Here is a 25277-nt window from a genome sequence, read left to right as displayed (position 1 = left end):
TAAATGTTTATCTTGTAACTTTCCATTCATTCGTTTAATCTTTATTCATCTTACTTCACGACGACATTGAGAGACACAACTATCGAAAATAATCAAAATTCAATCGAGCTACGACAGTTTATTGTATTTCGTCGTTACATTCAAAGAACATAGATCGCATAGATCAAGTATAAAAAAAAGCAGTTGATGACCGTCCTTTCGGGAACCGTATGAAACATGAGGTATAATGTTTGTCTAAACAATTCACTAAAATGTACAGACCTCGCGGCTACGAGCTACTAGTACCACTAGCCCATCCATCAGGATAAATTCCTTGGGGTTTGAAGTCCGTTTATACACAGCCATGGAATAATTAATCGTTCACCGTAATCACAAGTTGGAAATCCCACTCGAATGACTCACGATGCGTATTGCTGTGAATATCATTCGTTTCTTTTTAATAATAATCAAACAACAAGCGATCGTAATTGAGAATATACACTGGTTCCGTTGATACACGTTCGAGGAAATTTTAATTCAAGGCAAAAATCGACGACCGCTGGTCGTGCAGATACGAAACCATAACACGTTCTTCAAATCCTAATACGTTGATGATGATTAGTAAATTCGAGAAGCGTACACACGTTATTTTTTCCCATAGATTCTGCCATGCCTTATTCTTTCATTGTGAAGCAACCATTACAATATGACGATTAAACATTTTGTCGGGAATTACCGATAATACGAAGGTTTTTATAGCGTCGATTAACAAGGGTTCTTCGTTTCATTGCCAAGCGTATTGCATCCACGTTAATATTTCAACATCGCTGTTCAATCGTTATTTTTTTCTCGTATTTTTTATAAACTTCGCCGCAAACACGCAGTGTATACATATACAATATATATTATATATAAATCCCCGGAACCGGAAGAACTTTAACAGCGATATGATATCTTTTGCACTTCGTAAAATTATGATAATTCAATAAGTTTACTATTAAGTACACACTAGGAGGAAGTTCATTTTTTTTCTCGTTTTTTCTTTTGGTAATAATATATATATATACAATATATGGATATATATATATTATCCAGTCGATTCTTTCAGTCACGACGGTGTGTAAAAGACGCTGTCCGACGGAAAAATAAACGCGATCATTTCTGAGAATCTAATTATTATCACGAGCTCTGATCACGCCCGATTATAGAATATATTATGGTCATCGTGGTTGTGCGCACAACAAATTATGCGTTACTTCGTGCGTACTTTGTATAACAATACTGGTCTAAGTACTTATTATCAACGATAGAGGCGCGCGCGCGCGCGCGCGAAACTTTAAACGGATTCAAAAGTCGAAACGATTCGTGAAACAAAAAAAAAAAATAATAAACAACGAAGCGGGAATCGTGTACAGTCCGAAACAAGTTGTTTCTAACAAGAGAGAAAAACATTAGGAAAATATCCACAGCCCGTAACAATTAGTCGCGCATCCGCAGAAATTCTTTCGAATGTTACGTTTAGGATACACTCACCAGGATCTATATCGAAAATATTCCCGAGACTAGCCAGATCTTGCGTTCCCCCGTGTAAAGATCGTTTCTTCTCTTCTTATAATGCGATATACATCAGTCTTATAAACAATAAACTTTTGGAAACGTATTTTGGTAAATATACAATGATAATCATCGCACAAAGTGGTAACTGTACTTCACTAATATTTTTCCCACTTTAGCTTCACCTCCAGTTCATTTATAAAAAAATACAACGAATTCTAAACATCTCCTATATATCCGTTGCCTCAGGTCCGTTCGTTTTCTTTTTTTTTCTCGTTTTTCTTTCTTTCTTTCTTTTTTTTATTCCTTTCTAATATCTCGAGGGAGTATCGTTCCTTTAGCTTGTACCGTACTTGCTGCTCTCGAAGGTTCCCCGTCTGAAGAACGAACTGAATTCCAACAATGATTGCTTATCTATGTTGCTCAAGTTGCCGTTATATTTATAGAGAGGCTCGCAGTGCGGCAACTCCGAGCAGACCTGTATCAGACGTCGCAAATATTCTTCTAACCGTTTCCTACGTTGTCGCGCCACTACCTCGTACCTTGGGAAAACTTGTCGAGGCGGAAAGCGTATCGCTGCTACCTGTATGGACAATCGAGAAAGAAATTACTAAGTGTTTATTCTTAAGCCTTTGCACTACGATTGTTTCCCCAGTTTCTTCTCGGTCAACTCTGATTTCATTTCTCTAGGATTCGATGTTTCACGTTGGGTGCGAATGGTATGTTATTAACAATTAGGTGAGAAATGTTAATAACATTAGTAACGACAATAACAATATTAATGATCAAAAAATAGGTACAATTCAATGCTGAAACTGTTGTCCCACCGATTTGTTCGCTAACCGTACAAACTGTCACATCAGAAGTGACTCGAGAATGTCAGAGAAAAACACCGTTGTCACGCCGCAAGTGACAACAATGCAAAGGGTTAAGTTCTGAAACGGAGAGGAACAAAAAGCCGATTCACCTTGCTACCGTACTTCTGTCTCATCGAAATATACAGTTCCCTGAACCTTCTGTACCGTCGCAGGAGAGTCCAGCTATCATCCTGAGCCACGACACGTACCTCGTACTCGTAATGGCTGGACGTGCCAGCTCCCCGTATTACATAGGAGGGTATACTAACGATCATGTTGATCACGTTATCGCAGTCAGCGTCGTTCGCTATCAAAGACGGTAGAGATCTCGTGATTGTCAGGGAGTACGGGCTACTCAATCGATCGCCTCGGTTCTGACTCTGAAGAGGAGAACGATCAACAGAAATCTCAGTGGAAGCATTATTCAAGCAATTATCAAATAAATACCAGACCCGAGTTGATCGACGGAATCCGACAATTACCGTTAAGTAAACTGTAGAGTATCCTCTACCGGAGGATATCCTAGGCGCGACCGATTCCGACAAGACGTGCTCTTCGCTCGTGTTAGGCCTGTTGCACCGGAAGATCGGCGGCCGCGTGGTGGACATCGCCAACAAGGTAGCCGAACTGTTGCCGGACTCCGAGTCGCGACACGTTTTCGATTCTACGGTTTGCGCACGGTCGTCACTGGCTGCCAGTCTGTCCTCGCTGCACTGTAACTTGGGCTGCGCGTGACACTTCCGTTCGTCCTCCATCAGCGACACCTCCAGCTCGATCTGTTGCTTCTGGAGGTCCTGCAGAATCGCGATCTGCCGGTTCAAGTCCTCCTTGGAGGGTGTGTTCGCTTCCAAGCACCTCATCACCATCATTCGTTGACGAGCGATTCTTTGGTTCAGTCGTTTCATCGCTGGGTTCTGCTGCACCGGCGACTCCAGCGAGTCCTCGAGCACGTCCTCCTCCATCGTGGAGTTCGTCAGGGACTTGGACTCCGGCTTCTCGGCGCCGTTAGCGCTGCCGTTGCATTTCTCCGGCTCCGCGATACTTTCACCGGAAGACTTCCTATTTACACTCGAACTTTTACTACCTAACTCGGCCGCCGACTTGGCCCTGTCGTTCTCTAGATAAATCTCCTGGCCAGCTGTCTGATGCTTGTCCGGCTCTTTATCCTCGTTGCACAAAGTGTGAGACTTGTCCGGATCTTCGAAAGGAATGCGAGGCTCTGGCGAGTCGGCCGCGGCCGTGTGAAAAGTGTCCGCGGTCTCGACGGAACTTGGAATATTTTGTGGCAGTAAGCTCAAGGCGGACGCTATTTGAAGTTTCCTATTGCAGGCGTCTTGAAACGGCTCCCCGTTCGGGATGATCTCATCGCCGCTGGAGGAATGATCGTCCGGGGACGCTGGTAACGCGCGTTTCAAGTTTAACGAGAGACTCTGTTTCCGTTTCAGGATCTCCTGCAGCTGCTCCTGGGATCGTTTCGCGAGAAGCAATTTCTTCTCTGTACTCCCTTCTCCCTCCAACTGGCAAAATATATTCGTAATAAGTGACAGTGATACGCGGTTTATTTTGAAATTTAGAACATTCGATTCCAGCCGTCTGATCGTTAGCTTTCAATCGTTGATTTTAGGGATATTAGTAAGTAATTGTGAATCTATTTACTTGCAAGTTGAACATATGCTTTTGCTTCTTGGCAATCTCCATCAGCTCTTCCTCCATTTTATCTACTTTGCTTTGATGTTCGTTCAGTGACTTCACTTTGTTCTGTAGCTCAGTTTCCAAGGCAGCCAATTCTTTCTTCTGAAAAGTAATCGTTCGCTAAGTCGGTCTGATAGATCACATTGACATCTGATCGATTTTCTTAATCCTGGAAACACTGCTTAGAGTCTCTACGACCGTGGCACGGTTATTATATCGTTTTCGAACTTCCGGGAAACAAGTGTTCCCACCTCAACATTCCAATCTATTAATAAATCGTAACAGAGATGTAAACAACAGTTGTGGAATGATATTCTGAACGCATGAATGTTCGTTAACACGAAATCGAAGTCGGCCAAACCGGGAGGATATTAAACACGTCGGTAAATAGTCAACAAGGAAACACAGGATTAAACGTCGAGACGCGTAACATGGTTTGCCCAGTTGAAAATTAACGAATTGAGTGCTCCGCAGGTTTACTTACATGATGATTAACAAGCTCTCGCATCGCGTCAACGCATTTATCGTCGTTCAGACTCGACCAAGATTCTGGCAGGCTGCCGTCACTGCCAGCACCGTCGTCCGTCTGAAAATGGTAGATTTTGCTATCTGAACTAAGAAACTGTACGACGAGTCCCGTCACAGTAATCCCACATAATCCGAACGAAAGAAAAGAAAAAAAAAGAAACGAAACGGAAGAAAAGTAAAAACAAATAGAAAACGGTCACGATGCAGAATAGGATTTCGTGTTGCGTGCGATTACATGGTTCGTGCTTCCCTATAGTGATTACACGTGCTGCAAGTATTGAATTTCCTTTCTCTAAATCTTACCTTCTCCCACCACTGATGGAATCTTTGAGCGCGTTCGTGATTGCTCATGAACTCTTGGAACTGACGATGCTTGGACTGCAATGTCGTGCGCAGAGAGGCAACTTCCCTACATAAACTTCCTACCTGGTACCACACATATACATATCGATGCATTAACAAAAAAAGGTAAAACTGAAAAAAACATAGTTAAGATGCGGTCTCATACTTATACAGCGGACAACCGAACACGTAAACGCGAATGAACTGTGTGGACGGATGGTTAACGGAGTACACAGGGACCTGAGCATGAATCAAACTGAACCAACGTTAAAGACAAATGTTACGTCGGACGGTTTCTCTTTTATTCGTATGCCGAAAATATCATCTTCGTACAATAACAGAATCGATACTTTTATTCACGCTGTCTCGGTGGATCGAACGAAACGACTTTGAATTTCAAATCATTCAAAGCATGATCACTTCTGTATTATCTTAGGCGAACAATGCTCAGGTCTACGAGAAGCATGTAGCTTGGCATACAAAACTAAAGTGTAAAACTCAAAAGGGTTCCAATAAAAATAAAAGCATGCTGTTTTTTTTATACTATCTGTATATAATACGGGGGACTACGTGACGTGAATCAGACGTGTACTGAATTGTCGATAATTCTATCTACGGAAAATTCAATTAATAATAATGTGATTTGGAAACTTGGTGTGTGTGCTGTGTCTGTGTGTATGCGTGTGTGTGTGAAATCGTTTGTTTGTTTGATCGTGTGTCTGTGAAGGGAGGACATATAGAAAAAAGAAGGAGCTTTCGCGATACGTTACCTTGATCAATCGGTTAGTTAAGTTTCTCTAATCCCCACGTTAGCGCTCGAGACACAGTGCACGCGCGGACGTGCCCCAACGTATTTGTTAACAAAGACACAATTGGGTTTGTTAATCGGAAGTCGTTAATTCGACAGTCTCGATGGTTTGTTACTTAACGAGTACGTGAGAAAAAAAAACAGAAATAACAATAGTGTGCGTGCAAAAACGTAATCGTGGAAGATCGTAGGCCAATTTTCGTAAGAAAATTTTATTAATCAACAATTATTCGGTATAACAATAGTTTCATTTTCTTTTGTCTCTTCCTTTTATCCTTTCTCGCATAACAAACCCATATAGAACAATTCTCTACAAAATGAACAAAGCCCAGATATGTACATCACTTATTTACTCTTTTTTCTTTTTTTGTTTTTTTTTTTTGTTTTTCGTCATCATCTCTCTCGCTCTCTCTCTCTTCACGTATATCACCTTAACAACTACTTAAGGTACTTAATCGGTAATAACATTCCACGGAATGCCATTTGTCCGGCAATATCTCGTCAACACTGGCACAGTGCGTGTGTATAATATTTATTATTAGTCTCGTTTCGTCTAGGATCGCTAGACGAACAGGCGTCAATGAAATTCCAAGCGTCTAATTATCGTCTTTGCAAAAGTTTAGGCGCATCGGGTTCGAGAAAGAAAAAGAGAAATGGTGTACCGGCGGCATCGTCAGCGCGTAGAAACGAAGATTACAAACGATATACATGTATATATGTATATATATATATATATACACAAATATATATAAATATAAACATATATACATATACATACATAATATATATATATATAATATACATATATATATATACACAATACCGGACAAATATTGTCTCATTAACAATTATGCACGTTACATATGTTACAATTCAGGCGAGCTGCCTAATAGACGCCGTAATTGAAAGCACCCTTAAGTCTTTTCATGAATTCTCTATCCTCTATGCTAGAACGAGATTCATCGTTATTATCATCAACGACGACGAAACCACTCGAACGTTCCCGTTCGAGAACTGTTCGTCGTTCGTGCAGGTCTCGATGTAATTCGAGTTCGAATAGCACGGGGAACACATCGATTCCTGACTGCACGAGGGTCACATGTTCAAGGGGCAAACGTGCGAGTAGATGATGATGTTGCCAGACAAGCAGATAAGTACACCGAGAGCAATAAGTACGAGGTAACATTGATACTTGATCGAGATTACGTTCAAGTCCGGGGACGGCGCGTCCGAGTCACTTACTTGCGTCATTTCGTCACGTCGCTCTTGCTCCAGGATGTGACGGCGGGTTCGCAACTCGCGTTGCCGTGACTCGAGGGCCTGTATCGCGTCCGCCCACTCTTTCCACTGGGCGCCCCATTCCCGTTCCAATTCCCGTTGCGCGCCTTCCAGGGCTTCTCTTCGCGCCGCCCATCGCTCTTCGCGTTCCTCCTGCTCCCTCTGCGCGATACGTGGAAACGTCGTTAGATAACATACTGGTTCTGCCGTTTTTACCTTTCCAAACAATTATCTTATGAGCTGTCTATTATTATAGAAATATCTTCAACGTAAGAAACGTTATTCTCGAGTAACAATTAGTTTCACAAGGATTGTGCCTGTTATAAAAGTTCTCCTTTGAAATAGACGAAGTTCTACTTAGGATATTATACTTGCATTTAATAGTAGGACTATCTAGTAACTGAAGTGTAGTTTACATTCTATACAACTTGAAACGTTTCTTGAGATATGAGAAATTCGATCAGCTTGATAGCTCTAATATTTGGATATACGGTTAGGACATAGTTGTCTGGAGTTATGGTGTTCTAAGTTAAGCTGCTATTGCTTTAAGCTTGGACGTATCTATGATCTCCTCTCTATTATGAATACTCGTGTATCCGGTGATCAACGAACCTTGAAGTCCTCCTTTTCCTTGATAAGGGCAGCCTTCTGTTGTTCTAGTTCCTCGAGTGCGCGGAGATCCTCGCTCGAGTTCAACAGATTATCGCTAGAGGAGGAGGCATGCAAATCCGAGACGCTCCAGCTCAACAGCGACAATCTTGAGAGATTGACGACCGTGGACTGTAAGTTACCGTTACCCGTTCCGCCTTCCTTTCTCAGCTTCGCCGCCTCCGCCGGATCGTTATATCGGAACATATTGTTCCTGCCCAGAAGAATGATACAGCCTTGCGACAGCCGCGTCGGTTTATCCACTTGGGCGGTGTTGATCCAACAGTGGGGAGAAAGGGGGTGAAGGGTTGCTACGCCGTTATCTAATTCCACCACACAGTGTTCTGGCTCAACGTCCACGCCGGTCAATACGATATCCTGTTCATCGAGTCGCGCGTTATATTTGAATAACTCGGTTATTATATTTATATGATTCATATAATTATGTTAGCCGAGAAATCTTGCACCTCTCAAAGATGTCCAAAGACTGGTTTAGTTTGATTCATTCTGAACGTTAGTTATTCTGTTTGAATATTTTTCGTTTAACCCCTTGCTTTACAATATCGTGCCAAACACGAGGCGAATATTTCTAATATGGTTTAACAAACATAAACGTCGTTGAGTTGTGTTAAGTTTAAATGAAACATCGTTGTTCTCATTAGCAATTCAAACGAAATTATAGAAAGAGCATGGAATGGTTTCTTTTACTAATATTATCAACGATAAATAGTTCTAACAAATCCACGAAATTCAATCATAAGGCAAGGGGTTGAAGTGTTCATTGTTTCCAAATGGAACAAACTAAACTTTCAGGTTGACTTTACGTTACGGTGTTCCACCGCTTCACGTGTCTCAAAGAAAGTTATTGTAATGTAGATAGGAATGTTACCTGCGCAGTCGGCGCTTCCTCCGTTCCCACTAACGTTCTACCCTCTTTCAGGTGATAAAGGGTGACACCAGTACTGAGAAGATCGTCATCGATCCCGACCAAGTGCGGCATTTCCGAGTCGAGAACTACCCCAACGCCACTCTTGCGGAGACCCAAGGCTTTCTGTTCCTGGAGAATCTGCTGCGTCTCCCGCCACTTTTCCGTCCATTCTTCTGTCAACACTTTCTCCTGCTCTTGTTTCTCATGAATTTGTGCCAGTAACACTTGCGGCGGCCTTTCGATACTCTACAAGATTAAGGATGGTAAACAAACTTCTTTCATCGCGTGGGAATCTTTCTCGAATTAATGAAAACCCGCGAACGTCTGCAGGATACTGTCCCTGATACTTCAAAGTATACCGATACGTTGTCAGGGACAATATCTACAATGCTTATCAATGATTCACAACGTATGGTCGATTTAACCACCGTTCAAGTCGCGCGCATAGCAACCGAGTTGCAAGATAAATTGCACTAGAAAAACGCCAGTGTTCCCTTCGAACGAGGGAATCACCGGCAAGTTTCATGCGCCTGTGTTTTCTTGTACTTGCCATATCTTTCCCGATAAGGGACTTCAACTTCTGGATTTCCTCCCTGAGCTCTCTGATCAATTTCACGTTCGGATCCTCGTTGATGGTCGGCTTGTTGATGATATTCTTCGCTCGGTTCGCGTACCTGAGCGTACTGAGCGTCTCGCCATAGTTACAATCCGCCGGACTAATGGCTGCGATCATGATAGTCTTAGAGTTACCTCCGAGCGAGTCCTTTAGCAACCATGTGAGCACACTGTCCCGGTAAGGTATGAAGACGCTTCGCTTCGAGGACGAGGACACGTCGTTCGAGGAACTCAGCTCCGCGAGCGCCGATATCACAGAACCTAAAGTCACTAGGGACTTGTTAATGTGGGCACCCTCTTTCAGTCGCTGACCTGTTGCTCCCGTTGCGTTTGCACGTTCGCTGAACAAAGAAAGTAGGGGAAGGTAGGCTTAAGAGATTAACTGGGTAATTCTACACAAAGGAACAATTTATCTAGAATGGAACTTCCTACAAGCATTGACCTAACGTCTCAACTAGGGTCTGTCCCGCCATAGCAAATCCCTCTTTCACTTTCAAGTTAAAAGAAAAACTGTATATTTCTGTCAGCTAAGTGAAATCAAGTTACGAGCTACGATATCAATTTCTTGTTTGACACTAGGTGTACACGTTTATCGAGTACTTCATGCTATTGTTCCTAGAAACATCGATGTTCGTTTGTTTAAGACTACTAGGATACGTGTAGTTGCATCGATCGAAACTAACGTTTATCAAGTAACATTTACATAATTTAATACTCATTAAATCGATGAGTTCCGTGAACCTAGTGTCAACCCCTTGTACAATGACGAGTGAGACTCGCGAAGATTTCTAGATTAAACAAAACTCAATGTTGCCATTCCCCGCGGATCAAAGCAAACTATTTTGCTATTATCAATGTATTATCTTCAAACGATACTTCCACTGAGACTAGAACAGAAAATTCCTTGCTCTCTGAATTGTGGATAGTAAAATGGTACACGAAAGTAAATGGACACGTCAAGGGGTTAAGAGGGATTCTAGATTCGGCAGGATTTTCTACTGTTCCATTGGTGTTTCATGAGGATAAGACGAAGCAAGGATTGTCTTGAGATGCGTGTCTCGGCTACCTTCCGGCCAAGTCGACGAGATGCACCTTGGAAACGGTCTCCGAGGGCATGTTGCCTTCGGAGAGTCCGGCTTGCACGAACGTTATTGTAAAAATCGCGTGACTCCTGCTGCTCACGTCGTTCATGTTTGTGCTGGCCGTGGTTCTGTGCGTGTTGCCTCTCACCATGCATTCCTGCGGACCGAAACAGAGGAGGACCTGTTACAAATGTCCTGTCGGCCGCCGGCGGATGGCGTGGGCGCTGAAGGGGTCTGTTTACCTGAATGTCTGAATAATCGTACACGAGGTGGCTGGACAGGTCTTGGACATAAGGCCCCCTTTTCGGATGCTCCCGCACCCTGAGAGAATGGGACTGTGACTGGTCCAGTCGCAGCAAGTCTTTCACTCTCTCATTGTGTATCTCCAGGAACGACACCTCGGTTCTATACGACGCTCCGCTCTCTTTACCAGCGGCCATTCTTGCGAACAGCGTCTTGCAGATCCGCGGTATCAGTCCCTGAGCCTCCTGCGTGCACGCGATGCGAACAAAAAACAGATACCGGTTGAAAAAGGAAATACACGTACGGGGAGGGTGATTCATAAATGCCTGTCCATGCTTCGGGTGAATCTACGCGTGAACTTGAGCGGGAAAGGTCTTACGGACATGTTTACTTTAGGTTTCTAGTTGTAGGTTATCGAAGGAAATTTCACACTTCACGCTGCGATACATCGTGTTATTCAATGTTCGTTTATGTGAGTCGAACGAATGGTTTCTGTGAAAACCTGTAATTGGAAAGGTAGGAGATGTAGGATATAGATTTGTTAGACTTTTCTACTTCGTCTGTCGATTTATCGTATAAATTTTAGACGCGGATCTACGAGTCACTCTGCACTTAGTAGTGACCAATGAAATTGCACGATTGTACACGATTGTAATGAAGAGAGGTTTAGATAATGTAGATTGTTATTAGTCGCGTGAGAGTGAAGCCAATAATATAGGTATTTTCGAAGTAGCGCAATTTCTGCGGCCGCTACTGCATATATGCACGCATATTGCGAATGACGGACGAGCTCGCACGCGGAAAACTCGTAGAAATCCCCGGTCGAGTGAAAGTCGCGATCCGACAGTATGTTTCACAATTGTACAATAAATCTTTGCGGTCCGTTCCTCCTAGCCGTGAAAAGTAAACGTGATCAATCGCGAGATGCGCGTTCAACCATGATAATATGATAATCGAATGACCTCGATCAATGATTGTCTCATTCGGTGATTCCATCTTCGGCAAAGGGCAAAAGGGACGACGGGTATTATTGAAATTACAGAAACCGTGTTTTTCATTCATCAAGTTGGCTCCCTGCAGAGATATATGGTGCATATGCGGTGCTCGAGATAATTAGGCGATCGTGTTTCCAGTCTCGGTTTATCGAAATGAACCGTTTATTAAGTTTTTAGTACCGCGTAGATGTAACTGCTGAAAAATAATGTTCGATCGAGTTTCTAGATAATTATGGTGTGCAAAGTGGGCATTAAAAGGCGCGAAAGAGATATCAATTGGGTAATACAAGTATTTTTTTGCTAAACACATCCATCGGACGTGGAACTATTAAAGTACCGAGACGCAAACGCTCTTCGACAATGTTATTTCAGTCGGTGATGCTCTACTTATTTTAATGGGTTGAGTCACAAATGAGAACCGTTTCACTTTTTTACATTTATTTTTCATGGAACGCGTTTTACAGTCCACGTTAAATCATACATTCCCCGTCTTTCCTCCAGTCCGCTGGCTGTACTCGACAAATTCCCGACATCAATTACCGCGGCTACTCGCGACTCCAATAAATGATTTAACCGAACAATATATTATTCAACGTCGTTATTTTGAACACGGCACTTTCGAAAGAAAGCGTACAGGAAGCAATAAGATCTCTGCTCAACCCTATGCGCTCGAGTAGTTCGTCGAGTTTCATTTGCTTTCATATAGTGAAATTGGAAGATTCAATACCGAATATCAAATTTTGAAATAAAACAAGTCTATCCTTCGATTCGTATATTATATTTCATATTTCATATTTCATTGGAAGACTTTCTATCGCGAAACGTTGAATGCATCGTCTCGTGAAATGTCTACTTCAACAATTTCATTTTATTCAAAATATCTCACGGTCGCCAATCGGAATGCACCAAATGCACCTTTCTGCCAGCGTACAATTGAAACCGCTAGAAGCATTGAACCGCCGAGAACTAATTTCAGCGTTTCGACCTTCTAATTATTTCGAGCTCAGCAAAGCACAACGTTTTGGAAATGATGATGAACCAGCTGGTTCGATGCGAAACGGGGAAACGATTCGAGTATTACCGGTGTGCCCATCATCGTAAAGGTCTTCCCAGACCCTGTCTGGCCGTAGGCAAAGACGCAGGCATTGTAGCCCTCGAAGGCACTTTCTATTACGTCCGTACCAAGATCATAGAAGACCTAAACAAAGAGAAGAACGATCAGCGATCCTACTTCGGTACACTGAAATACAGTAGAGCGTCAATTATCCGAACCAGTGTAGCATCGCAGCTATCCCCGTCGATTCTTCGAAGTGAGACCTAATTTCACAGTTATCTTTTCATTTGTTTAAAACCGTGCACATGTATATAACAATATGCATGTATACAACAGCTATGTTCTTACTGAAAAATACTCTTTTAAAGTGCAATTATGAATTTAGGTAATATAAACCAGATAAGTTCGTACAGTTTTAATTATTCGAACGATTCAATTTTACCAATTATTTTGTTCGCGATAGGTTCGGATAATCGAGGCTTCCACTGCAAAATCCTAGAGGATACGTAAGAAGAAAAAGTGTCTCTTATCGTCTCTATCTTCACGGATGGTGTCAGACACGCCTTGCATACGCTTAACTGCGCTCATTGGCGGAGCAATTTCTACGCTAGAACTGCCGAGCAACTTGTACCGAGTCTTACACTGAATCTTCGAGCGGTTGTATGAATTTGTTTCACTGTTCCTCGCGGACGCATCTTTATGTTAATTGAAATAAGTCATTGTAACGTTAACGGCCTCGGATGGGTCGTTTCGACACGTTTGGTGGTCCCAGTATTTAATGATGGGACGTTACTGTTAAATGATTCTTGCCGCTCGCGACAGGCCAAGTTCATCAACCGAGCGGCAAGAATTATTCGGTGTACTTACACGTCCGCGAGAATTTCAACGAATCGCCGACGATTATGATTGCGCGCAATCAGCCAGGGAAAGGTTAATTACACGGTTGATAAAAATACAATGCTCTTTGCGAGCCTGTTCCCGGCGCGGTATTTAACACGTTTCGTGCCGCACATGCCTAAACACTGTACTTTATTAAACTTTATTTTCTAATCAAATTAAAACAATTATTCTCATTACTCTTCTACACTATACAGAATTACTTTTTTGTTATATGCACTTTATAGTCTCAGTATTTACTCCACTAATGAATCAATTTCTAGCTCAAAGATGAACTATAGGTATACAAATTTCACATATTTACCAAACTTCGTATTATCAGTTATACACTTCGTTTCACTGTTCGTGGAAAAATTTGAAATTAGAGAATCAGGTTACGTATCTACATGCAGTTGCACCGATCGAAAACTGACTAGCGAATAATGTGTGAAATTTAATATCCGTCGAACTAACGGGTTCTTTAAATCTAGCGGTAAGAACTGCTCGGCACGTGACGTGTTAATTACAGGTGAACAGATGATAAGCATAATTTACTTTCTTCGCGGCATTGGTTTCCCAGGCGTCTCGAGAATTCTACGATGTTGTTGCTTACACGGCGATAAGAATCTCGAAAATGCCGAAGAACCTTTCAATACGTTCCTTCGAATCCGTTCTTACGACAATGGCCGCTACACACGGAGTGCACGCACGCACGGTCTTCTATTTTAATTCAGATCGTGGCTCATCGTCAAAACATTGCCGAATAGGATCTTGGTAGCCGATCGATCTATCCGTCGCGATCGTTTATTTCTGATTTCGGCGTGCAGAAGTTTTCATTTATTTTTGAAAAGGTCGATGGTCTGACAACACCCGTGAGCTTAACGGTTGTACACACGTGACGGTTGTTTAATAAGTTTCTTTGATCGAGAAAGAACTTATTAACGCATCGAAACGAAGCAATTGTATGCACCTCTTCCTGTGACGCGTAGTTGTCGTCGTTCGCGTCGAAGGACCAATAGGAGTGATCGAACGTGAAGTCTTTGTACTTCTCCCTGTCGATTTCCCTGCAGCTACCCGGTGTCTGGAAAATAATAGGGCAAAAGCTTGACGCCAATACTTGAAACATTTATGTGGGGCATTGGCTTCTCGAATTCAATGATTAAAAAATTATATATAGCGGAGAATTAATATCTTCGGTAACGAGGCAAATTGTCAATGGACTCGGTGTTCGTGTTTTCATACGTTTGAAAAGGAAGCGTATTAATTTCGTCTATTAATGTTTGATTTATGCTTGACAACTACTGTTATCATTGCACTCGTCGGTACCATTAACCCCTTGCCTTATGATCCTTTTCGCATTGAATAATCTTCAATGTAAAGGTTAACTATCGATAACAAATAAATACGGATAATATTGTATTTATATTTATCGAACTCAGTTTAATATTTTCTACGTGGTTAACGAAGATATTTTCCTGATAAACGGGCAACTAATATGACAGTTTTCGCCAAGGGGTGGTGTATCTGTCGCCATACAATAGAACTCCATTTATCTGTCTCCACTTTGAGAAGTATTAAGATTAAGGGAACCACATCTGAACTATTGAGTGTCCGATTATAACGCTTTATTCGCTACACTAAGAACAATGAGAAATATTTTATCTTTATTACTTAAATAAATAAATTCCTCTTTCACGCTTCACGGTTCCCTCAAACAATTTCCAAGTTCATGAAACCAGAAGTCGTCGTAATACAATCGAATAAAGTCCATATAAACGGAGTTTAATTTGTTCGTTGCATAATTCCTTCAACTTCATGTCAAGCGCAATTAACCCTTTGGCCTCGAGAAGCGCCTCTCAGTCGCCACTGGATTCGACTCAATGAAATGATAAAATTTCAGATTCAATATTAAATTTGATATAGTGTAACACGTGGAACATCGAAATATTTATGTATTTAAGTATTTCTTCATGTCAGTTGTAAAAAGTATCATTGATATCTTATCAGGAAATAATGAATATTTGTCGAGAAAAATATTCTCGAATGCAAAGGGTTACTGCCAAAAAATTGTATCGTCTCCAACTGAAAATTGCTCGAAGTATACAATTTTTCTGCGACCATGACTTCCCTGTAAAATCATCTAGAATTTTTCCAGTACGTCCGAACATTTCCACTGACATTCAAAGAGGTATTCCCGGCCATTTAGGCGAAGCAAACGTTTCAGTGTGATTGATACCGGTCAGCAGCCGCTCCGCTGACGTGAAGGGAGCGCGCATCGCTCGCGCGAGTGCCTGTCGGCGAATCGCAGGCCGTTATGTCACGTGCATACGTTAGGCTGCATCCCACATAACTAATCGCCCGGTATCGAGAGCCAGGCCGGCGTTATTACGCAACAAAGCGAACGGCCAATTAAAAAGTAAAACTCCTTATGTTTGCCCATCATGCAACCAGCAACGAGAGAGCTAAGGTGAGCGAGGATCATTATCGTTCGAGAGCCACGCAGCACGCTCGGTGTGCTCAATGCAGCAAGAAATTCGAGGTTCTCAATGGAACGTTGCTACGTGCTCGAGTCATGGTACTTAATTCCGCGAAACGGCCGCCGGCCGTTCGGTGGTCGCGCCTTTGTCTCCGCTTGCTTTCTTTAACCCACCGTTTTCCGACTTGTTTCCAGACGGCGAGCCTCTCCGCGGAACGGAAATTCGACGGAGCGATCTGGAGAAGCAACAGTCAAGTGGAAATTCGTTTCTACTATTCAGGATCTTAGTCAGTTGAAGACGAAGTAGCGGCATTCTTAAACTCTTGGGTATCGTTCTCTAATTTATATTCTGCTCATCGGTACCTGTGACAATTATTGTATCGCGAATGATTTTTTAGCGAAACAACGATACAGATACGTATGATGTGTTTGTCGAGGAAGTTAAGCGATCTTAAAGTAGTATTAGCCTTGAATTTGTATTAACTAAGGAATATTTGTAGTCATTGATATTGCGTCGAGATCTTAGGTCACGTATTCACTTGATGTTATAAGGCAAGGGATTAAACACGAAATTGGAGGAATGAAAATACCTAAGTTTCCTGGTATTTTGAATTTGATTTAGTGGGTCAGAGATATGCTCAGTGCTTGTATGGTACTTTTATACAAGGAACAGCATGGAAGCACGACTATTGATTTTATGCTGTTTTGGACGAAAACAACACACTCGCATGGAAATGATTAATAATTTGAATATTTGATTATTTATAGTTCTACGTTAATAATACATTCAGATTGCATTAATACGGACACTGATAATTCCAAGCATTTCAAGGTAACACGGCGAAAGCGGAAGCCTCGAGAGCAGATTTGGGCAACGACGTCTTACAAGAGGAGCAAAAAATTCGACTTGTAAGTGACAAAAGGTTATCCGCGTACATTGACTCAGATATTGCGTCATTATCAAGTCAGAATGTTAATTGTGAAAGCATGGAAGAAATACATACACCACGCTCTGACACTTCGTGCGACAGAACAGTTAGAGCCGAACCATTCATCAATGATAAGAAAAAACTGAAACCGTTGGAATATGTAAAGCGAATTTCCATGAACCAACAAGACCGCCGAATAAAACACCATCAACGGAGAATAATCCTACCGCCATTGACATTCTACCCATACAATGACGCAACATCAATGACCGAACATCCGGGACACTTAAAACGCGTATACTCTCTTACACGCGAATATTTTTTTCTCCCTGGGACAAGGATCCATGAATCATGCTAGACCCGCTGAAACCCGTTTGCTCGTGCCAATGAAACGGGAAATTAGTCCCGAGTTAATTACCATGCCGGCGATTACTCTGCAGGCGGATGCGACCGTGCAGCATCCAGTTTGAATTTTTGCGTATCGATTCTAAGGCGAACAGAACGAGTGTAACGCGTAGAAACAGCGATTTCTTATTATATCGTTGAGTCACTCTAGAACGGGGAAAGGTGACTCAGTTAGCGGTGAACCAAATAGAAGAGAATTTCCATCGGGGTTATGTGTTCGAATTGACCAGTAGGTGTTAAAGCATTTCTCTTTTTCTGTTATAACCCAGCAGACCATGCCCGGCCCGTTAGCACAGAGCACAGCACAGCACACCGTGTCCCTATGTTTCTATTCGCACGGGAAACGTGCGTTCGGCCGCGGCGCGATTGGTCAGCGCGGCGCAACGGAAAGCGACCGGGCCGGGATTGGTCCAGAAACGATTTTCGCACTTTCTCCGATCAGATGACGGTGCGCCCGCCCGTTCGCTATCTCGACCGTCCGGAGAGATCTCGGTCAGAGATTTCTCGCTTGACAAGCGTGTATATCAATGACGTAACGGGTGAACAACAAATAATCTCAGCTGTGTCGGGAAGATGCTGCGTCGCGCGGGCGGGCGGGCGGGCGGGCGGCCGTGTCCGGCAGCGCACCGATGACACTCGGAACGGTCAATAGCCGACTTTGCAATTCGTGACACAGTTTCGGCGCGTCGGTCCCGGCGGTCAATGGCAATTTAGGGCGAACAACAACGAAACAAAAACGAACGGAGGTGAACGAAAAAAAAGGAAAAAATCGCACTCCGGCGCGGATAGAAATCTTTTTAGAAAGTTCCGTCCGTTCGTGATCATTAAGGACGAGGCAAGGGGATTGGCAGGAGCCGGTCGGTCGCGGACCGTGCAGGTTCTACGCGTTACAAAGGAAGCGTTTAACCTTAATAAGCAACGGTTTTGTGCAACGCCTGAGACGATCGCCACCGAACGGTTGCAAACAGTACCTTGGTGTTGAAGATTCGTGTTTTCTTGCCGTCCATTTGCACGATCATCTTCGCGTTCATCGCCAGCTCCCTGAAAGAAAAATCGTAATAGGAATTCACGCACGTACGACCCGTGCACACCTGGTCGTCGGCGACGTTCGGTTCCCCGTTCGCGACACATCGCGGCGAGGCAACGTCGAGGGCGGAACGGTGTACAAACGGACAAGGGGAAACGCTTTAAACGCGAGGACGAATGACAGCAGGTGGTAGAATCTCGTCGCACGGTCGTCACGTCGCACTACGGTCGATTCTCCAACGCGTACAATTGATCGTCCAACCGAATTCAACATTTGCCCGCACACTCGCGGGTGATCGCGACCTCGATGGATTTTCAACGGGAAACGATCGACGGGTGACACTGCGATAGGGAATTTTTCGTTTGACAGAGAGACCTCCTCGGCCGAGCGCAATCATTCCGAGGCACGCTCGAGAAACTAACCCTCCTCGTCTTTTATCGAACGGTTCGAAACGTCGCGGCTAGACGGAACGTCGTGTATTCGCACTGATACGTTGGCACACACCTTTTGTTAAAGGGACGAACCCTTACGGCTACCTTCACCGAAGCCATGGCTACGAGGAGCGCATGGACTGGTCAGGCCACGGTGCACCGTGTTATGCTTTTCTCACTGAACTTCTCGTCCCGTCGATTTTCGGCTCGCGTTACGCGGAAACCAGGCTCGTCGCGACGCTACAGGACATCGTCGACGTGCCCCGACGTGCTACGAAACGTCGTCGTCGTCGCGGCTCACGCACGACGGCCAACATCGTCCTTAACACGCTCTCGACAGACGGACGACTGCTGGCGAGCCGCCGTCCGAGACAAAAAATTGCGTGTCCGCGCATGCGCGTACGCGCGCGGATCCCTAATTTCAAGTGATCAGCACATTTGCTCGTTGCTCGTGACGGCGCGGCGCGCGCGGCGAGCAGAAAACGCGCGGACGGGAAAAGAAAAAACGCTCGCCGCCGCCACCGCCGCCGCCGCCGCCGCCGCCGCCGCCGTTGCTGGCGAGCGGAAAGAAGCTAGCCCGGAGAAAGGAGATGGAATCAGAGCTGGGTAAAATTTCGAGAAAAAATCGGTGTAACGCTAGACGCCGCACGGTTCGGGTGAAATAATATTTCACAGAGGCGGAGGAGCTTAGATTCTCTTTGTCTCGATAACCCAAAGCAGAACCGTGGACTATTCGAATTTTCAGCGTAGGAATATTTCAAATGTTCCTCGACAAAGGTTCGCTTTAGGTGAAACATAATGGTGTAAGACGGGAAACCGTTACAGTTGACCGCGGTACGTTCGTTCGGATGTCGAAAACTGCATTGCCGTAGAGTTTCTTAGGTTAGGCAGCTCCGAGTGGTCGCAAAATCTGAAACAAACGTATTTCGAGTTGATCCCAAAGAAGCTTCCGATCGCGAATCGACGATTTCCGAGAGCGCTCGCGGTGGATCGGACGTTTTGAAAACGACGCGATCGCCTGGCGACACGGAATCGTTCATTGTTTACCATTGGAAATAATATTCGACTCGCTGTTAAACGGAATAGCAACGAGCTAGGATAGAAGCGATCGGTCGCGGAAGCGGCGAAAAAAAGAAAGGGACGGTCGAACAGGTTTTATACTCCCCTTCTACGGAATGTGACGTCACCACAGGATCGGTTGGTGGTAAAACAGTGGCGGAGAGTGAACCAGAGAGATGGCGAGCCACCCACGCAGCAAACCGACTGAGCTAAATCAAACGCTTTGCGGTTTCTGCAGAGCGTAACGTCGTACGGGGAATTCGTGTCGTTTTGTTATCCAGCTGGAGATTACGCATCATCGGTGGGCACGGATCCAGGACAAGAGTGTACGGATACACCGTGGCTACCTGCCCACCTTCGTAAATAGAAAATAATGTCATAGACGGCGCTATGCTCGTCGTCGTCAACGGCGCTGACGTACACCGCGCGCAGGTCAACGGACCGTTTTCAAGTTTTTGGCACGACCTCGTCGAAGAAGGAAAGCCAGCGCGCTCCGAGACACATTGCATTAAATATGCACGTCCTGTCTGTTGACCTGCGACGATTTAGCTACCTGCCAGAAACGGGTCCAGCAACTCCGCCGCGCGAGCCTGCGCGTAATTTGTCTTGTGTTGAGCCGGCAAGGTCCGCGGCCAACGGCACAAACGCCGCTTGGCTCCCCTTCCTGGCGCGACTCTATTCGCCGCCTAAGCTAAATCCGGTGCCTGTTGCTCTTCTGATGCGGATTTACGTGGGTGACCATTGATACTTTTCGCCAAACCCGTAAACAAACCAGTCCCGGCTAAGGTTAATGAAACAGAGTATTCTGAGAATACATGCTCGTTAAATCGCGCCGGACACTCGGCACAACGGTGTCATTTGAATATCGGCTATTCATTTCGGGGAAGCATGCGTGTGAGTTAACACTAATCGTGACCGGGAACCGGTCAAGTAACCGGATTTCTGCGTGTTCTCTTGTTCATTTCAGTTCATTCAGGTCGTTTCAATTATGTTTATATCTACTCCTATATTGTCCGATTAATCGGTTCGCAATCTTCGTCCTTCCTTTTCTGTCTGTTCCCACTAAGGACGGTTTATCGTCTAATTTCTTTATCTCTATTTTATTTGACTAGTTGCGATAGGAAAAACGCCGGTACGGTTAGCGTCGACGTAACGAGCGCGTTCATTCGAGGTCTAGATTTCGAAGAAGACAAGAAGATTTAGATTTCAACGATAGAATCTCTGAACGAGTCGGAGTCGTTCTCTCGAGAATTTGTATTTCGCGTTTAATGAAGTTACGAAGACGCTTCTTTTGTTCGATGGCGGCGAGAAGGAATAAGCAGCGATTTGAATCTGAAGAAATCCACTTTCCCAATTTCTAGAAATCGTGAATAATTATTTTCAATCGTTCGACAGCCCCAGCGTCCGGGGGCTATGCGTGTTGCAGATTTATGTTTCCCGCGGGAATTTTAATTTATAGAACGTTTCGTCGGATGTCAGAGACTATTATAATTAAGGCAGCCCTCGTGACAAGTCGCTAATTAAATTCTGCTGCGGTAATTACAAAACCCGCACTCGATATCGAGGAGCACGGGCGGTCATAAAACGAGAGCCTTGAAAAGCCAAGTTATACGATATGCTCGGTGCATAATGATTCATAGTCGATTGGACTCTGACGTAACGTGGCACCTATAGCGCAAGACCGCCGTCGGAGAAAAACGTGTCAAACTTTGATTCTGTTTAGGCAGAGAGACTTCCCGTGGAGCCAAATACGGTAGCGCGATCGTCACTCGCCATACTAGCGTTACCCGTGTTTATTGTTATTCAGGCGAGCGGTCACGTTTGCCGTGGACAAAAAAACATATGGATAAATCGAGAACAACGCTATAGAGCGACGATCTTATCTACGCATTCTACATCTGCGTAAACACTATTATTCAAGAGGGTCGGCATCGTTCTGAAAACCTCGATATCTTCAATCTCCGCGTTCGACAGAGATATCATTTCCTCTGAAACTTTATGCAACCAAAGTGCAACATATCTAATTTTAGCACACATACCATTGCATCCCGATAGATCGTGAAATTCGAAAAAACAAATTCCCCATTTCCATTATCTTACGCTGAAATTACGCGTAAGACGTCAATCGAAAATTCGTATAAACGTACCAAACACAAGGGAATATAATTTCCAAAAGGATCGTCAATCTGAAATTTCCAATAGATATCGTTGCGTCCGTCATCCATTCGTAGATTTGGCTAGTGCTGCCGCGCGGTTCGCCACCGACAAACACTGTCCGCGAACAACTGGATCGGTAAGATAGTTCCGTTCGGTTCTATCGGTAGAACAGCACGCTAGGAGGGGAGGCCGCTAGGCAACATGGTGGCGCGGCCGGTCAGGGTTAGTTCATTTGAAAAGCGAAGCTGTGGCAGAGCATCAGTCGGGTGGCAACTGTCGAGCATGTGCGTCCTCCCTCGTGTCCCTTAGTCGCGTCTCGGAATCGGCACACAGTACAGAATTGCATGTACACCCCGGTACGCGAACAAACGGTGGACAGTTCGCGAACATGTGATTTTCACGGGGAGCAGAGTCCGTCGACGCGCCCGAGAATCCCGTGCGTGAACAGTGAAGGTTCCCCTGGCCGGATATATCGTTACCCTGCAGCAGCCTCGTTCGAGGGGGTGGAGAATAATGTTCTGAGCCGTGTGCCACGCACATCATGGTTGCTAAGCACTTCACGCAGGGTAAGTTCCTAACCGTTTTTCAGGCGTACGCCTGACCCCGCGTGCGCCGGCGTTTCTCGCGATTTTTCGAAACAATCGGGGACAGGACACGAAAGGAATTACTGGCGACTCGGGGGAGACGGGAAGGGTACGTGCACGTAATGACCACGGTGCACCTATGGTGTACGGTGGGTGGTGCGACTGGACATATAATAGTGGATATAATAATAGGGCTAACCGACGGGACGCTTTGTAATTATTGTTATTGCAGCTTTAGGGAACGCGGACTTTCGTATCGTAATACAATAGCGACGTTGCTCGATGATTTTTTCTTTAGTTCCTTTTCACGGAATAACGGGCAACATTTAGGTTCGGGTAGATATTCGATTCTCTCGTGGATGGCCGACGGAATATGTGCGAGGTGTACGGAAGTTGCGGAGGTTCGAATTTTTGTCAGGTTTCGAAAGAAAGCTTGTCAGTCTGGGCGTAGTAGCATTGACCGATTGTTCCGGGGGATAAGCCAGAGCTTGCGTGAGCTCGATGTCAAGTTCGTGGTGGCTTTTAACAGGTTCGTTCGATGGTGTCGATCGATCGATTCCACTGTAATCTTGCTTTCGCGTGCTGCATCGGACATACGTGTTTTCCTGTGTGAAGTCTACGGGAAAATTATCCAGTCGCGCTGTTCCTAGAAACTGTTACTTTTCACTCGGAGAATCAGGTTAAGGGCAGATGGAAACATTTTTAGACGATAGATACGCTTTCCCTGGGAAAAACTCTCTCCGGTGTGTGTAGCGTTGCGCGAAGTATTTCTCGTCGGGGAACAATAAACAATTCGTCCACACATCCCGGCCGCTTGAATTTGCATTGCGACATCTGGTGGCTATCGGGCACGCGATAAACTTCAACGTAATTGCTCGAGTAACGCTTAATGTCAAACCAGGCACGCGTTATGCGTGTAAATGTCATTAATAATTTCTCAAAGGAGCTCGATCGCCGCGGTGGGCGTCCGATGGTATGCGAGGATTCTTCCGCTCTGAATCCATCAACCCTTCCTTCTTCTATATATACACCCGCAGTGCAGTGATACGTCCGGGGATTTCCATCTTCCACATCGTTTCTTTTGAATTCTTTTATCCAGCCGGTCGATAGGGGGTGAACGCTCACGTACACGCTTTTTATCTATTTAATTCAGGCAAGCGGTTTGTTTATACAGTGTTCATCCTGCTTTTATCGCGCCGTACACCTTTGAGAAGCGTCCTCGCGATGTAAACTGAAGTCGCTACGGTTGTAAGAAACATCGAACAACAGTCTTCACGTGTTCACGCGTGAAACGGAGTAAACGGAAGTTAACACACGAGCGGTCTCATTTTGTACATTCGAATTTCGAACGATCGATAATGGATGTTAAGGGAATATATAGAGATATTTTGTGTTTGTTAATACTCGTAACGATTGCGACGGCAATACCGTGGGGCGCAAAGACTCGTAAAACGGTCACCAGAAAAACACCCTCTTTTTTACAACACGCGATCCAGGACTGCGCTCGGCGACCGACACAATCCGGTTGCTAGTACACAATCAGCCTTCATAGCTGATGCGTGGAAATGCGCGTGTATATTAACGCGGTGAAGTTATCACGCCGCGTATGATAAAACTATTTACGATACGAACACACGAACGATGCGTTCGTATACTCTAGATCAAGGGGTATAACGCTTTTGGTGTCCCTAAACCTATAGGAAAATGACACTCGCCAATAGTAATTCCTTATAAAATTATCACTTAGAATTACAATTGAATATTTTATATTTAACCATAGAAGTTAACCCTTTGCGGACGGAGATTCTTCGAAACATAGAAAACCTTCAACATACGAAGCTAAATTCTATATCAGTTGCTTAATTAATAGAAAGGAGCAACATGCTGATCTCTTACTGTTCGACTAATTAGATCATTTCTCCACGACTCAGTATTCCAAACCTGAACATTTCATCTCGCCGAAATGCCGACGTCCGTCCGCAAAGGATTAAATAACAAATTTAAAGCTACTCTAATATGGAGTAACCTTTTAATCTTCATTCAATTCTGTAGTTTCAGTTGATAGTATGTTATAATAAATGTTCTATAAGTATCACTCTTCTGATGATCAACAGAAATACTTCCGTAATTGATCTGAAATCAGATAAGACTCACATTGCGCGCATCGTAATGCCGAGTGCATTTCCGGGAAACCTGTTTGACGCGTGCCTCGAGTAATTCCGTAATCTTCGATCGATCGATCGTTAAGAAACTTCGCCGAGCGATGAATGGGCAGTGTTTCTAACGAATTCCTCGAGTGGTTTTCGTATCGACGAGTAAAATGAGTCAGGAGACCAACTTCCTCGAAATTGGATGCACGCTGACCTAGATCGGTTCTCTCCTGAGAAACTTCTCGTCGGGGTGTCACACGTACGGCCGCTCGCAGACGGTGCGAGCGAAATGAGTCACGACAGCATCCCGGTAGGTAGGTTTCCCCGGAATCTCGTGCTCGTCCGGTGATTCACCGAATATAGACGTTAAAAACCGTATTTCACCGGAGAACGTGAAACTGGCATTCCTTCCTGTGCCCGCCGAGTGTCGCGTCGCCCTCTCGAAGTTCATTGCGAAACGAAACCTAACCTGTCAAAAAACACTTTCTAATACTCCGGAACGATTCCAGTTTCTACTATTTTCGTCTTGCTGGAAATTCACGTATATTTAACGCTCGACGGAGTAGAGTGTGGGAGGTTG

At 44.4% G+C, this 25277-nt stretch overlaps 2 protein-coding genes across 6 annotated transcripts in view; one reads left to right on the top strand and one right to left on the bottom strand.

Moving 5' to 3' along the window:
* Positions 1 to 103: 103 nt before the first annotated feature.
* Klp98A (kinesin-like protein 98A) lies at positions 104 to 19172 on the bottom strand. Of its 4 annotated transcripts, XR_012999236.1 has the most exons (17): positions 18821 to 19171; positions 18261 to 18330; positions 14450 to 14560; positions 12631 to 12747; positions 10554 to 10799; positions 10296 to 10468; positions 9165 to 9570; positions 8576 to 8860; positions 7651 to 8064; positions 7003 to 7200; positions 4914 to 5036; positions 4567 to 4668; positions 4047 to 4184; positions 2873 to 3907; positions 2501 to 2770; positions 1513 to 2116; positions 104 to 413 (listed from the first exon to the last, which is right to left on the bottom strand). XR_012999236.1 is itself a non-coding variant. In XM_031969428.2 (16 exons), exons 1-16 carry the CDS (start codon positions 18865 to 18867, stop codon positions 1871 to 1873), a joined length of 3981 nt encoding a protein of 1326 aa, XP_031825288.1. In that variant the 5' UTR covers positions 18868 to 19171; the 3' UTR covers positions 104 to 1870. The 4 variants fall into 4 exon arrangements, 3 of the variants coding, with proteins under 3 accessions (XP_031825288.1, XP_031825289.1, XP_031825290.1); XM_031969428.2 differs by having other exon boundaries at positions 104 to 2116; XM_031969429.2 differs by lacking the exon at positions 4567 to 4668 and having other exon boundaries at positions 104 to 2116; positions 18821 to 19172.
* A 3035-nt stretch (positions 19173 to 22207) lies between these two features.
* Myo81F (unconventional myosin 81F) overlaps positions 22208 to 25277 on the top strand; it is a 52771-nt gene continuing 49701 nt past the window's right edge. For both annotated transcript variants that reach the window (XM_031969436.2, XM_031969435.2), the window contains exon 1: positions 22208 to 22529. In XM_031969436.2, the coding sequence (XP_031825296.2) occupies positions 22505 to 22529 (25 nt within the window). In that variant the 5' untranslated portion in view covers positions 22208 to 22504. The remainder of the gene's footprint in view (positions 22530 to 25277) is intronic.

The sequence above is a fragment of the Nomia melanderi genome, chromosome 8, assembly GCF_051020985.1.
Source record: "Nomia melanderi isolate GNS246 chromosome 8, iyNomMela1, whole genome shotgun sequence".
NCBI classification, from domain to species: Eukaryota; Metazoa; Arthropoda; class Insecta; order Hymenoptera; family Halictidae; genus Nomia; species Nomia melanderi.
The sequence above is the reverse complement of the archived record's forward strand: the minus strand, read 5'-3'. Positions and strand labels throughout refer to the sequence as shown.